The sequence below is a fragment of the Diorhabda carinulata genome, chromosome 1 (genome assembly GCF_026250575.1).
Source record: "Diorhabda carinulata isolate Delta chromosome 1, icDioCari1.1, whole genome shotgun sequence".
Classification (NCBI taxonomy): domain Eukaryota; kingdom Metazoa; phylum Arthropoda; class Insecta; order Coleoptera; family Chrysomelidae; genus Diorhabda; species Diorhabda carinulata.
Genome location: NC_079460.1, coordinates 15,286,854 through 15,303,762, shown reverse-complemented (window position 1 = coordinate 15,303,762; position 16,909 = coordinate 15,286,854). Strand labels below are relative to the sequence as shown.

Sequence of the window (16,909 nt, the reverse complement as noted above, 5' to 3'; positions counted from 1 at the left end):
GTTTCACGATAAGAATATTAATATTGTTAATAGATTTTCAGTATAAAATGCTAGTTGTACACATAAAAAATTATAAGCGACAAAAAATGATTGAAGATAGTTGTTTTAAAAAGGAGAATACTGTAAAAAAGGAATGATGTCTGCCACACAAGAATGTACATTTTTTAGACTTGGCTTCTAGGCCTAAACAACTGTTGACGTATTCAAAATTATCCTGATCGTCAGCGCTTTTTAGCATGTATTTATCCCTATTAGGAAATCTTCGGTAATAAGAAAAACCTCATGAAGTTTTTGACAAAGAATAATGTATATTTTTAGACATCGCTTTCATCTGAAGCAACTGTTGAGGTATATCAAAATTATCCTGATCGTCAGCGCTTAATTTTGATTTAATTTCTACTAAAAGAAAGTCATTGACAGAACTATGATATCTACTGCAGGATAATGTACATTTTCAGAAATTGCGTACGCGAATACAACAGGACATGGTAAAAATACGTAGTGCGTTGTCCATGACCTCTTAGCCTGACATCGAAAGAGAACTGTGATTATTTTCCAATATATTCCCCCTTTATTTTCACGCACTTTTCAGAACGTGTAACTAAAGCTTCTATGCCACTATAAAAATATGATGCAACTTTATAATCGTGTACCTCCGGTTTAATTTGATTGTCGCTGTGGTATTTTTTACCCCTTAACTCTGCCTGCGAACAAAAAGTCTGTCCACCAGATAGCCCTGATCGGACGGGGCCGCACCAGGGCTATCTAATGGGTCAAGTCACATTCGTGTACGAAGCCTTGAAAAGTGTAGTGTGTACTGGAGCATTGTTATGAAGCAACCGTACACCTCGGTTTATTTTGTCGATAATTTTTTGACGCAACTGCCCAAGTAAGTCAGACTAATATGCCAAGTTCACCGTTGTATTTCATTCCTTGAAGTCAATCAAAAGGATACCAATGCAGTCCTAAAATTTTACCAAATCATTGGTAGTTTCATAAATTGTTACCATTAATTTATCTAAAAGCAATCGTATATCAAAGGCAACAAAATCACTTTTGACCAGTGTTATTGTCACTTTTTTATGCTTTTTTGGCACGAGCTCTCCTTTCCGATGCCATTCTATGGTATCTCTTTTGGTGGTTGGAGAATATTAAAGGAGAATCGTAAAAGACCATAGTTTCACCAATCGTTACAATTGATCGATTTACTCTTTCTTGGTGCTCGCAGCAAAATTCTAAAGGGCTCTCACATTTTACTCGACGCTGATTTTGCACTGCGCTGAGAATTCGTCATATAGAACCCTTAGACCATTTGTTTTGAAAATGCCGATCTGTCCTGCATTTTCTTTTGTTTTTAATCGGGTCTCCCGCACTTGGGTCATCTTCTAATGATTATGGTCTCTATCAGCTCTATCGTCTCAATTTATAATAAATGGTTCAGAATGATGCGATCATTCAGTTTTCGATTTGTGTTGTTAATCCTTATTCCTAGACGAAAATTTTATAACAGCACGAAACTCAATTTGAGACATTCTTCAAAACAACTTGAATTTTTGAATCTATAAACTAGAATCGTCAAAATTTATTTTCCTCGTAGACCACTTTTAAAATATTACTGCTTCCAGTTGAAACTCTGCTAATATATTTTTGCTGTATTTTCTATCAATGGAAATTTACAAATGCTCCTGTTGAGTGTCACGCGGACTCATTGTCCGCGAACAAATTTTGTTATATTTTTTTTAATAAACTAAATCATTTATGAAATCTCGGGTATTAGAATCTTAGAAGGCATTACCTCTATTTACTAATTTCTTTTTTAATATGACTAATTTCAAATCATTCAAGTATGAAGTAATGAAATTTCAAGAATCAATTTGAGAAGGATCATTATTAAAATTTTAAGAGTAAATATTTACTCAGAACTAATACCTTAAACAATGGTATCATTACTTTGCTTTTACTTATGCAATGAGATAAGTAATTGCAAATTTACACAAGCACCAGTAGTTAAGTCAATTGTAGGTGAATAAACACAGTTAACACAAAATGTGAAAATATATTTCTCATTACGAGAAACATGTGTAATATTCATATACATGATGTTTTTAATCAAAAGGTACCACTAAAGTACATGTAAAAGTTATCACAAAACATGAGCACGGAAAAATGGGTCTTTTGAATTTTACTAATTCTATCTTCAAAAATTATTAAGCAGTCGTAAAACTCCTGTGTATCTTATAAAATGAGATCGGGTCTATCATGGAAGCGAAATAAACCAAAGCTGACAATTTCTGTAGATGTAGAATTTCTGATACAAACCAGCTTCATTAGTAAACAGTACTTTTTCAACAACTCGTCGTTTTTTTGTTTTCATTTAAAAAGTTGTTAGCTAACCAACTAATGTTTTCTACATTTCAATTTCAATATAAATATATTATCACCCTCTAGATTTAAAAAGGTATATTACCTTATTGGAATTTAAGCTAGTTTTGTAATCATTCATTGTTTTATTTTACTATATGTATAATCAACTATTTTTGTGATAATGTAGCAAATTTCTTTTGACTTTGCTATTCTTTTAGATTATTTTTAATAAAGTTATGTTAAGGATATGACGTGTTTTTTTGGTTAGGACTTGTTTGAGTCTTAAGTCATCATATGGCGATCCTGCCAATAGAGAATCGAAAAGTGGAATTACATTTTTTTTAAATAGAAAAAAAAACAAATAATGGAAAAAATTAATGGAAAAATAGTTATACGGTTAAATAAATATGGCGGGTAGTAATCAATCAAAAGGGTATAAAGAAGAAGTAATGATAGCTCGAGCTATAGTGGAGAATATAGTGGAGGACAAACTACTTCCAGTGAATTTAATAAACCAAAAGTTGTAGTGGAAATAATGTTCATCACATTGGAGTTTCTAATCGTTCTAGCTTACATCTATCGGAAATACAAGAAAATGATGGAGAGGAAAATTGATTTGCAAATCAGAGCAAGCCAAGAATTAGTTTAAGAAAATATACAGATTTTACTTTTTTAGGTTACAAGAATTAAAATGCGGAAAAGAAAATGGAATGGAATTAGAAAAACAGTTTTATAATTTAGCACAGGAAGTTTTCCATAGGAACTTATTAAAGGACAATGATGAACGTCACACAGATAAAAATGTTACAAATCGAAGTGTGAACAATTAGCTAAGTGTAAGGATTTGGAAGAATTATTTCATAAATCAGAGATAGATTTGCATACTAAGATTAGAGTTAAAGAACTTGCTGCTACAATACATTACCGTATTATCGAAATACGAGGATGTATTGATATCTTGTTAGCCTAGACCAGTTCCATTCATAAACAATATATTGCGTTACCATAGCAACGAACAATAACTTATTAGAAGTGTCAGTAAAAAGTTTTAGATCAAAAAAGTAAACCAATAAAAGATAAAAGATGTCCACTGAAATTGTGGAAATTGAAAAATTCGAGTATCGAGCCATCACCAAGTACATGTATTTAAAAGGGTTAAGACGTAAGCAGATTTACGAAGATATGCCTAATACCCTTGGTGATCAATGTCCTTTGTATGCGACCGTGAAAAATTGGACTGCAAGCTTCAAAAGAGGTCAATTTTCCATTGAAGATGATGACCGGTCGGGAAGGCCAGTTTCTGTGTCAGTTCCCGAAAATATCGATGCAGTTCATGACAAGATTTTATCAGACCGTCGAATTGAGCTAAAACGGATGATATCTGAAGCACTGAATATTTCATACGAACGCGTTCATCATATAGTTCATATCAATTTGGACATGAGAAAAATGCTGCAAAATATATCCCCAAATGTTTGAATGTTGACCAATATCGTGCAAAGGTAGAAGCATCGCGGTCGATCTGTGCTCGATTTGAAAACGATGTAGACTTCTTAAACCGAATTGTTACTATGAATGAGACTTGGGTACATTTCTACGATCCAGAAAAAAAGCCACAATCGATGGAATGGCGACACTCTGGTTCTACAAGACCTAAGAAATTTCGTGTCCAAAAATTTGCTGGAAAAGTTCTCTCTTCAGTTTTTTGGGATTGCCATGGAGTAATCATGATTGATTTCAAGTTTAAAGAGAAAAGGCGCGGAAAGCTATCCAAAGGTGTTTTGTTTGTGCAGGACAATGCCCCTGCACACAAATCTCATGTTGTTATGCAAAAAATTCGTGATTTAGGGTTTGAATTACTAGAACACTCCCCTTATTCCCCAGATTTGGCTCCGTTCGACTATCATCTCTTTCCTCAACTGATAAAAAGTTTAAGAGGTCGTAAATTTTCTTCCAACGAGGTGGTAATAAAAGATGTGTAGGTCTGGTTTGCAGAGCAAGAAGAAAATTTTTTTTTTGAAACGTCTAGAGACGTTGAAGGTTCGCTGTAATAAATGTATCCAATTAAGAGGAGAATATGTTAAGTACTAAAATATTTTGACATTAAAATTTTGTTTGGTTCTATAGTACGCTAAGAATTTTTCATTACATCCTCGTAGAAGTCCATTTATCAGAAAGTCTACAGTTTTTGCAAATCTCAAGTTATCACAAAAGTATGCAGTTCAATTAGAAATGTTTGATTGTGATTTAGTACCTCCTGTAAGTATTTTCAATAAATAATAACAATTTATGATCATTTTTTTCAGAATGTCTCTTTATAGCGAACGGTTTCCTTGGTATGTACAACGATCTAAAAATCCACAATCTCCTTAACCATAAATAAATAAAATTAAACAAAATAGTATCTTTTTGTTAAAAAACCGATTGAAAAATTAATTTTTGATATGTTTAGATTCTACAGGTTGTCTCTGTAAAAGTTGCGGATTGTTAACCATTGGGTAAGAGTTGCCTCTGGCTTGGATATATGTTATCATCTATTAAGAATTCATAATGTTCAATGTATAATCTAGAAAATATTCTTAAATACAAGTTCTGATTTCGCAACTTTAAAAGCCTATAACTCAGAAACGAGGGGTCGTATGAGAATTTTTTTATGTCACAGCATTATTTTCACGTCATCTATTCTCTCCCGAATTTTAAGCATCAAGTCCCGGAGCACCCTTGTATACTAGTTAAAATAGATTTGCTACACAAATTCATTCACCATATTTTTTTATTACACCTCTAATAATCTACAATTAATCTGTAATTTATCTATTTCTTGAGATATAAATACGAAATTTGGAAATTTTATTGATTAAAATGCCGATTGGGAATCAAAATAGAGATAACGATATAATTGATAACATTTTTGTGATTGAAAAATAAATTATTATAACATATTAATAAAAAATATATCATTCATTCAGAACACATGGTTTCGATTTAGAAAAAACGCAATTTTAGCAAACATTTTGTTTTCCTTTGATCGCTCCGAACATTTTCTTGGAAAGGAGGTTTTCCCTTGATATGTAATATAATATTCTGGTTATGCTTAGTCACCGTCATTTTTAATAACAACTAATCTTGTTTGAACAGAAAATATTGTCATTAATGAATCATCTAAATTTGAATATGTTTGTATAGAAGATAAAACACCTGATTTATTATGCGATGTTATCATTAATCAGGTAAAATTTTAAGATGGACCCAATATATATGCATATAGTGCTGATAAATATAAGGATATTACTTACTGAAATTCAACCCTTCCTATCGAATTTTCTCAAGCTCCACCATGGATAATAAAAAGCACCAAATTCATCACCCACTTCACCTCATTCGACAAACATCACACAAACCATCCGCTAATCAAAAGATGCTTTAGTAACATATTCGGTGAATACAAACACTTTGTACATATTTAAACAGAAGCATCGAAATTTCAAGATGATACGGGTATCGCTATCATCACACCAAACTCCAAATATATGCTAAGAGCATCTCCAACCCCATCCACTTTCACCACTGAATTATATGCAATATATCGAGCTAGCTCATAGTTACAGATACCCTTAGCTTAATCCAAACTCTTCAAAAAATTTACACCAAAAATTCCTTGGCAATCAAAATCAAGCAGCAACTGCAAAACATAAAAGACAAACAACAAAAAAAATGCGTTTTGTTGGATCCTCTCACACACTGGATTAAAATGAAACGAGGAGGCAGACCTGGTCGCTAAGGAAGACGTAAATAGTAATAATATGTGAACTTTTTAACCAGTGCCGATATTAAATCAACACTAAAACGTAAAGTGCTCAATGAATAAGAGAACAAATGGTCAACGCCCACACATAAACTTCGTGAAGTGGAAGACTCAGTAAAACCATGGTCAATACTACCGAAAAATCGCAGAGATGAAGTTCTTTTAAAGCGTCTCCGTTTAGGCCATACACGACTGACCCATAGCTACTTATTTGATGCGAAATCTGAACCAAAATGTAGCAATTGCAATTGCAAATTGACTTTAAAACACATAATCGCAAAATGTCCGTCTTTTAAGTCTGAACTGAAATTTTAGGACCTAAATACAATATTACTAACCTCAAAAATTACCTCAGACAGATCTCGATCATAAACTTAATTTAACAAATATCTGTGGATAAAATAAAAAAATTTAACTTGTACTGTTAAATTTAATCGCTAATAACCAGTATGCGGTTGATGCGAATTTTGGAACTATAAAAACCTTTAAAGAGGAGAAAATTCGGTTTTGATAACATTTATTTTATTTTTGAAAAGCCTTATAAAGAGAATTCAAAAACTTACCGTGTTAATCTGGCTTGAAAACTATTTACATCACAGATACCAGAGTTTTGTAAAGCAGGCTGACTACTAATGGCAGTTTTCCATCCCTTATCGAGGAATGATTTAGCTATAAAAAAATCTTCAGCTAGGTAACAGCCAAACGTTTTCAAACCACCTTGTTCTTCCAAAACATCCTTCCTGATGAGTGTAGACATGCCAGTGTGGCAATTTATGCCCAAACAATCCGCACCTAGGTACATTCTTGACTGAGCCGTACCAAAATATATCTAAAAGTAACAATTTCTTTCAACATATAAGAATTTTGTAACTTATTTCCATTTATCAAAACTGTGAAGTCAAATTCATTTTTTTTCTTACTTTTAAAAGTTTAAAAGATTATTAAGCAATCCATTGACCCTGAATTTTACCATAAAACAAAAATAAACAGTGAAAAACAAATTAATAAAGGAAAAATGAGCAAAATTATTTGACAGAAGCTAATAAAATCTGGAAATTTCAAACATTTTACGAGTAAATTCCATGTGTTGTTTATTATAAACGATAGTGAGGGTATTTTTTGATGAAACGACAAATAAACATATATCTTTAATAGTTGGCAGCTACGGGGGGGACCCGTAGTCATTCATACTCCCTTCAATTTTAGAGCGTTTTCCTACGTTTTCTGAAACGTAGAATCGTTTTTTCGAAGGTGCAAAGCCCAAATCTGATCGATTAATTTGTTATAAACAATTTAATTGTTGGAGTTTCAGGAGCCGTTGGCGATATTCATATTGAATACACTGTTTACACCACCACTACACCAACACTCACTGTCTGACACGCGTTTCGATAACCAAGTAAAAAGTTAGACTCTGAAGATGATAATTTGGTTATCGAAACACGCGTCAGACAGTGAGTGTTGGTGTAGTGGTGGTGTAAGCAGTATATTCAGAATTTAATTGTTTATAAAAGAGATATGTGAAAAGAGATATAAAAGAAAGTAAAAAGATCTACAAAAAAGTCTCCGCAGTTTTTTGCAAAGAATTAATCCTTAAAAAAGTTATCGTCAATACAATGCACAATTATTGTCAAATTGCCGTGTTTTCTCACTTTATCGGTCATTATTTGGTTTCTACATGACGTAGAAAGATTTACGCAGCTCATTTTAAACGTTAAAGTTTAAGATTGAAATTGACTTATGGAAGACCTTTTAAATATTATCTGCTAAGAAGTTATAGAAGTTTGAATGTAAAAATTTTCATGAAAAAAGCACCGTAATTTGTTCATAGTATTTTAAGGGTATATAAATTTTAAAGAAATGAGATGCACCTTACTTTTTTCTAAAACTTTAAATTACGACAAACATTTAAGTACCAATATGTATTTACAATCTATTTTCGTACCATAATCGTTTTTCCACGTGTTTGTTATCTTTGTTATAGTTACAAAAAGAAAAGCACAGTAATTTAGATTCTCTACATATGCAGTATTTTGTATTAAATTTCATGCAATTACAATTCGGTGGCAATTCATGAGCTGGTGGGTACAGCAAAGCTATTTTTTTTGGAACTAATATAGTTTCGTCTATCTCAAGTCCAAAATATTTTGGGTTTAATTTGTTACGTTGTAATTTATTGTTAATTTGCTCATAAGTAGCATAGAAAGCTCTTAAAATATGATATCTGATAGAATTTGACGTTGGTGGCAATTCCATATAGTTTTATTTCCAAAAAAGTATTACTAACACGTACATATGAATAATAATAATATGCGGCAGATATGGATGGAGACGCCTGGCATGAGACAAGCAAAGGCCCATATACATGGACCCCGCTCGTCTCTCACCAAACAACTACCCCAGCTAAATAGGCGCGAAATCAGACTTGTGACCGGACTTCTAACCGGACACTACCATCTAAGACGTCACCTCCACACCATGGGCATCACCCCACAACCTGTCTAACGGCATCAAATAGTTCAAGCCAAAGCGCATGATCGGCTTCTCAAAAGACATCGGGCTTCGGTAACGTCAAGTGGGGCACGACTGGCCTATCTTAAGGCCTATGTGCTCAACGGCTCCACGATCGCCCACACCCACGAACTTTGAACTATATAAGTAACCATTCGAAATGTTTGAACATTTTGCCCAGTAGGGAAGTTAATATATTTCATAAAATTGTAAAGATTATTACTGGCCAAATACTGCTTCACATATGGCGCGTTATGGGCAGGTGCGTTGTCCTGGTGCAAAATCCACAAGTTATTCGTCCACAACTCGAGCCGTTTTATACGAACTTGTTCTCGCAGTAATATATATATATATATATATATATATATATATATATATATATATATATATATATATATATATATATATATATTATTACCAAGAAAATTAATCACCGTTCCTGTATAAGCACAGGATGAAAGTACTATATTTGTCATAATTAACATATTTGGATAATACTACATACTACATACATACTAGAGCGATTAAATGAATGCCATCTGTCAAAATTTAACATACATCTGAGAGATAGATTAGTTTTAATACTTTTTTGTTGAGTAAATACGGAAAACCAATATTTACGTTGGAAAATTATTGAAGAAACCGGCGAAAGTTACGTAAATATTATTATAAAGATGTTTTGTGTCATGGAATGATTTCTAACCGCTTCTCTGATTTGAAAAGCGGCAGTGGTAGAGTGTGTTGAAAAATATCAAAGATTTTATTATTGAAAAGTCAAACCGCCCTCGTATTAAAGCGGAAATGTGATAAGTATGAATATTTATACCTTTCTTGTCATAATTGGCAATTACTAGCAGCAACATCACGTTCTGTGCATATTGAAATTGAAGAATCAATGCGTATCAGTATCAAGTAGGAACATTTTATTCACATTCGACCTTCAAGTTTTGCTATTTTTATTACATGTTACGATTTTTTTTTAAATGTTGTTGAAAGATGTTTTGAACTCAGCATTTGTGCAATAATTTCTAGCAGTTAGATATTGTAACTATTTAAAAAAAAATACTTGGATTCAGCGTATCAAATCTTGCAAAATTTATCTTTAAAAAGCTTGTAAGAAATGTATCGTCTAACTCTATGACAAAAAATATTTGTTTGAGTTTGAGTTTCAAAATTTTGTACATGACAGAATTGAATATATTCCATAATACATTTCACGGAATCTAAATACAAAGTAAGAAAAAAAAAGAAAACATTTTGATTTTTATCAGCTCCATTCATTGATTCTTATTAAACATATATGTACTCAGATTTATATATGCGCTCACCTTTTCGAGCGTGGCAGCAAATCCGTTTCTGTCAGATGTAAATGGCATTTGATGCACAATGCCAGTTTTTTCAGTCATATGTTCTACCATATCTAGTAAAGTATCTTCTTTCACTAAAATCAAATAAACCAGAACTTAAACTCGCAATAAAACAAATGAAAAAGGGTGAAATTAACATTATGTTTTGTTTATTTCGGTAGAATCTGGATGTGAAAAATTGATTCAGTGAGATTTTTTTCAAGCATTAAATCCTTTATACAAATTTTTTGATCTAGTGTTTCAAAAGAGGCATAGCACGTATGAAAAACTTATGATTAATCTATGGTAAAAGATTTTTGAAAATTACTTACTTCTAATGCCACTATCGGATATGAGAATTAAGTCGTAAATAGAAGACTCGTATGCTTTATTCATATTATTAATTTTTGGATTAACACCGACAGTTGAGCCACCAATAAATACTTTAGCTTGAACTTTTGGATACTTATTTAATAATGCGTTTACTACATCTATTCCTGGGTCTTTTTCATCTTCTATACAAAAAAGGATTTCATACTAAAACATTTTTTTTATTAGACATCATATTATTGATCGAATAAATTTTACTGTAAACTTGTAAGTATTTATCACTTGAATTCATTTATAGAATATCAATAAAAACGAGGGCCGATTTTTTTCAACGTTCAATCGCTCCGTGCAAACGCTACACGGACAGAAGAAAAAGGACATGCGCTGTAGGCGACTGCGAAGCTCTCGCACTACACACTCCGCCATTGTTGACACTCAGGCGTCAGTCGGCGTTGTGCTATAGCCACCTAAACATGTCCGCCATTATTGATGCTCCAGCCAAGTGTGACCTGCGAATTTTGATTCGTTTTCTACAGGCCGAAGGCTGCAGAAATCTATCAGAGAATAATGTGTATGGGGAAAACTTTATGAGTGATGGTATTGTGCGTGAATGGTATCGAAAGTTTAAGATGGCCGTAATGATTTTACTGCTTAGTAGTCCCTTACCAGACGAGGGAACAATTATCAAACTACCAAAGAAGAGGAACTTATCTAATTGAGAAAACTGGCGACCCATCACGTCACCGAACATGGCGAGTAAGATTATGTCTAGAATTATTTTCGAAAGAGTAATAGAACTATTAAACTACAAACTACAATAAATATAATAATCCTATATGGAAGCGTAGCCCATGAAGTGAGACAGCTAATGACTACTTCTATCTCTTTCTTTTTATTTGATACGTCGTGCGCAAGCGTCGCGTTTGTAATGGTGAAGAACAGTAGGCCACCTCCTTTCGCAGCTTAAAATCTACTAATTGTGATGAATTTTGTTTACCCACGATCATGCGCACTAGACAACGTATAATAAGTGAAAGACGCATATATATCTGCACCGTGATGGTCAAGAGACTCTCCATATTCTGCCTACCAATATACGAGTATAACATACAGGGTGTTGCGATGTTGTGATGCAAAAAATTCGAGAGTGAGTAGATGACATGAAAATAATGCTGTGAGTTGAAAAAAATTTCTCATACGACCCCTCGTTTCTGAGTTATAAACCTTTAATGTTGCAAAATCAGAACTTGTATTTAAGTACATTTTCTAAATAAAACATAGAACATTATGAATTTTTGATGGATGATTACTTATATCCAGTAGGTGTTTGACGGAATAAATGCTTTTATACTACTATCTGAAGTCCAGGGGTTAACAATACGTAACTTTTAAAGGGGCAATCTGTACAATCTAAATATAATAAAAATGAATTTCTCAATGAATATATAGATTTTTAGATCATTGTAAATTCCAAGGAAACCGTATGTCATATAGACATTCAGAAGGAAATTTTCATAAATTGTAATTATTCAATGAAAATACTCACAAAATATATTAAAACACAATCAACATTACTAATTGAACTGCGTACTGAAAACATCGTGTTACTTACGTAAGAAAAACATTGAAATGTTGAACAATTTGGTTGGTTATAATCAACATCAATTTTGCGTTAATGTGTGGGCACGAATAGTGGTTAATAATTTAGTAGGTTCATATTTTTTATAATAACCTGAATGGTGCGCGATACTTAGAATTTCTACAAAAAAATTTTCTCAACCATCTTATATGATATTCCTCTAAACATTCGCAGAGATATGTTGTTCATGCACGATGGAGCCCGTCACCACTACAATCCCTTGATCCCTTCATAAAATTCAACTATTTGTGTTTTGTCTAATATAGCAACAAATTATTTAAAACTATTGACTGTATCAGCAGTTTCCAATGTACAATACTGAGAGCTCTTCATGATGCTAGAATCTCAAATCTTATATTTAAATATTCAAAATCAGTTTACAATTTAAAGATAGCAAAAATGATTTTTTAAATTGATTTTTCAACAAAAAGGTACTCCTTGTTTAAATCGACAAAATTTATGGTTTAGGAGATATGTATGTATATCGTTGTACATGGCAAGGAAACCTTTCGCCATAAAGAGGCATTTTGAAAAAAATATCACAAATTGTAATTATTTATTGAAAATACTTACAGAAGGTATTAAAACACAATCAAACATTTCTTGGAGAACTAATGAATAAATAAATAAACATTTGTATTATATACTATCGGAGATCATATTACTGACATAAGGAGAAACTTGAAAAAGATTGATAATTATTTTTCATCCAGTAGGCTACTGTCAAATAAGTTACTACCTGGATGGGCAGGTATACTTAGAATTTCTCCAAAATACTTTCCCACCCATGCTATGTGATATTCCCCTAAACATTCCCATTCCCCACTTCCTAAATTATGTAGAAAATTATGTTGATTAACATTTTTCCTAATAGGTGGATTGGTCGGAAAGGTCCCTTTGCATAGCCAACACGTCCCCCTGAATTAATTACAATGGATTCAGTTTTTTGGGGATATCTTAAAAGCTTGGTATATCCAACACCGGTAAACACAAGAAACTGCCATTATGACGCTATATATAGTTTAATAAGTATTTTCAATAAATAATTACAATTTATGATGATTTCCTTCAGAACGTCTCTTTGTGTCGAACGGTTTTCTTGGCATATACAACTATCTAAAAATCTACACATCTTATAAACCATAATTTTTATCATGTTAAGCAGAGTACCTTTTCGATTGAAAAATTAATTTTTACTATTTTTAGATTGTATAGTTAGGGATTGTTAAACAATGGTTTATGGATCTGTTACTCAAGAACGTTAGATTTTCCACAGTGTATCACTCAATTATAGCTAACCTAACATTTGGTTAGTTTTTAATCGAAAAGTATTAGAATTTTTCTTGCAACCGATAAAACTGTCATCCAACAATTAAAATTTGCTCGAGATCTTACATCTAACAATCACCTGAGATTCATCTGTACTTGCTTGTGGTTAAGCCGTATTTACTTCATTTTCCAATACAATTCATGAGATTGTTTATCTTAGATGTGAGAATTATAGTATAGCCGATTTCATATCGTTATGCTTTTAACGAATTAACGAACTATTGAACCTTGTAACGTTCGATACTGACTTCTATAATTATTAACATTATTGTGATAAAACTGTTTCACTTTGATAATTAGCTTTATTTTGTTAACAAAATTCTCTCCCAAATAAAAATTTATTACTACAGGCCATTCATTAAAATAAAATGAAATACAACTAATTGTTATAAATTTTGAGAAAACAAATTACAAACGCGGCCTAAGTGAGATTTTTAATTTATTTAAAATTCAAGTGTACGATTTCCTTGGTATAATTTAATTGGAAAATCTCGATAAAGGTTGAATATATAAGTACACCAGAATACAATTTTTTATAAAAATTACACTGCCAGTATACAGCACAAAGATATAGAAAAGAGAGTGAGACATGCATGTGTTCTTACGCCAACCCAGTTTACCGTTGTAATAGATTGGATAATTAGGAAAACAGATGATAAAAGATCAGGAATCAACTGGAACCTATTTGATAAACTGGTCGACCTTGAATTCATGGTTGATATATATTAACAACAAATAGATATCACATGCAGGAGAAAACAAACACCAGTTGGACTAAACATGAAGTACAAATGATATCCAAAGAAGAATAGGCTTGGCGCAAAACACTTTTAAGCCATTGTATAAGATATGGTCTTCAAGAACATCAAAACTAAGACTGTTATATGGGGCTAAAACTTGGACATATAACAGAAAAATGTTCCACAAAATTCAAACCTTTATCAACAGGTGTCTACGAGCTAACTGCAAATCCACAAAACGATGCATGAGGATAGCGGTCTTATCGTTTTACCACAGCACTGATGAGTTCCTTACTAGAAGTATAAAATAAGGCAAAATTTTGTAATACTTAAATGTAGTAGTAGCTCAGTTGAACACATACAGATGAAGCTAGTAATAAAACCGTGTTAAAAACTTGTGTACGCTTAACCAATTTATTCTTTGGAAAACATGTGCGTAGTTCTCGTAGTTTAGTTCGAAGATCCGTCAACCGCGAGAGGCTGTCGTCAACATTTAAACATCTCACGGACATCAATGACGCAAATTTTGAATAAAGACTTGAATTTCTCTTGAAACTTACTGATTATTTTGAGTGTCGCGTATGCGCCGAATGGTTGATTAAACGGTCTGAAATGAATGGTGACTACGCAGAACTTTCACCTAATTAGATTAGTTACCAAAACTAATTGTTATATTTGGGCAATAGAGAATCCCCTAGTGATCTATAAAGAATGACTGTTTGGTGCGCTTTATCGGCTGGCGGCATAATAGTGATGTACTTCTTCGAAAATGAGGTCGGCTAAACTACTGTGAATGGTGTTCGCTATCGCGAGATGATAACTGAAGATTTGAAGCTGGATGATATGTGCCACTTCAAGCACAGTTATTTTGCGTGAGGAATTCTAAGATGGAGTGACCCCACCATAACGTGGTGGTCGCCACGGTAATGTGATTTAGAACCTTCTCTACCAAGTTTTTGCCAAACGGCTTTGACTGAGTTCATATTATTTTAGGAGTATTCTCAGATTTCTTTCAACCAAAAATGTCCAAATTGGTGATATCTATTTAATTATTACTTTTTGTGTAAAAGAGTCTAGCAGTCCAGTTATATAGATCAAAAATGAAGGCTAATCTCGTCAAGAGATATTATCTTTACTAATAAATAATATAAAAAAAAATATTGAATTTTTTTTTACTTACAATTGTTATACATTTATACATATTTCTTATATTGTATTTGACCATAATTTCAGTCCCAGACAAAGAATATCACATTTTAAGAAGAAATCTCATTCCACTCAACTCTTCAAAGCTCAATTAACATCAGTATTTTTCCAATGGTCTTTAGCCGCCATAACTCAACGCATAAACAGAACATAGAGAGGGTCTCCAATGTTAAATACCTAGGATGCTATATCACCGAGCAACTGGACCCGGATAAGGAACTTGAATGCAGGATTGAATGGACCCGTGTCACTTTCCAGAAATTGCTACCTGTTTTATAACTATAATCTGAACTTAAAACTAAAGATCATTTTATCAACTTTCACGCTCGTGTCCGCGTTGGCGCCCTCATTTACGTTCAACATGAATTCAACAGATTACGAAGGAAGTGTGATCACAAACGCCAGCGCTCGCGTTTGAGCCCATAGCAAACGTGAAGCCGAGCGTAACACCAACGAGTGAGAAGTTTATCAATCCAACTTAAGACACAGAGATCGATTGAATGTTATATTTGGTCTGTGCTCTTGTACGGAGCTGAAGTTTGGCCTCCACAATCACAACCTTATAGAATCATTTGAAATTTAGTTATACGCCGAAAACTATCATACCCATGTCATGTCCGCCGAGACTTTTATTAAAGGGAAAAATAGACGACCGTGGGGGCGTAGGAAGAAAACAAATATCCTAGTTGAGAAACATCCGAGAGTGGACAGACATACATAGCATCGAACAATAATTGTTTAGGCTGAAAACATTGTGATTGCCAATATCAAGGAGACTTGACAATGCACAATAAGATGATCATTTATCCAATCTTCCAAAAAGTGCAGCGAATCATCGTAGTAACTTAGTGGTATAAATTAATCCAGTTCAAACTTTGTTAGATTTAGAACCCCAGATATTCTGTAGACTGACTTTCTGAAACCAATCACGTCGATATTACTCAATACAATATTTTAAAACTGAAAGACTTAGTGGTTCGTGTTATAAAAGTAGGTAATCGGTGTTGCAATATATTTCAGCTTGTGATGAGCGCAATGCGAAAGCGTGACTAAATACATCACCATATCAAAACGATATCGATGAGGATAGTATATTTTTAAGCGACTGGAAGATAACACATAGTCTTCTTATCAAAGTTGTGAAACCTGCTCTTATTTGAATTTCAGCGTAATAATTTTATAGAACGATATTTCTACATAAAAATATACTTTCCTCCAACAAATTTAAAAACAAAATATTTCTCAAATATGTTTAGACAAACAGAGTTTTTCTCGTATTTTAAGAAATGTATTCATGAAATCAAAATATTGGGAATATTGTCGGTTATTGCGAGTCTGTCTACTTATGTTAATCATACCAAATTCCAGGAGTTCGAAATTATCACCATGTTATTGGTGGTAGGGGTAGAATTGTGGCATATCGAGATTTTAGTTTATCCCAAGGGCGAAATTGTCCGACGTGTTAACGTTAACTTTTCACAAGCAGACATCGACTCATTTCTTTATTTTCAATGCCTAGACATGAACAGTAGCGGATTTGGCTACAGAGACGTCAAATAAATTTTTGTCTTGAGATCACAGTACCACAAAATTAAGATCAATAAACTACTTGTTATATGAAACTGAGTTTACGAACGTT

General features: G+C 32.9%; 1 protein-coding gene across 1 annotated transcript in view; it reads right to left on the bottom strand.

Moving 5' to 3' along the window:
• The window catches only part of LOC130900493 (ceramide glucosyltransferase), a 59,840-nt gene that overhangs the window by 32,520 nt on the left and 10,411 nt on the right, over positions 1–16,909 (bottom strand). The window contains exons 3-5 of the mRNA XM_057811152.1: positions 10,359–10,563; positions 10,009–10,121; positions 6,733–6,998 (exon numbers count right to left, since the gene is read on the bottom strand). Coding sequence (XP_057667135.1) covers positions 6,733–6,998; positions 10,009–10,121; positions 10,359–10,563 — 584 coding nt within the window. The remainder of the gene's footprint in view (positions 1–6,732; positions 6,999–10,008; positions 10,122–10,358; positions 10,564–16,909) is intronic.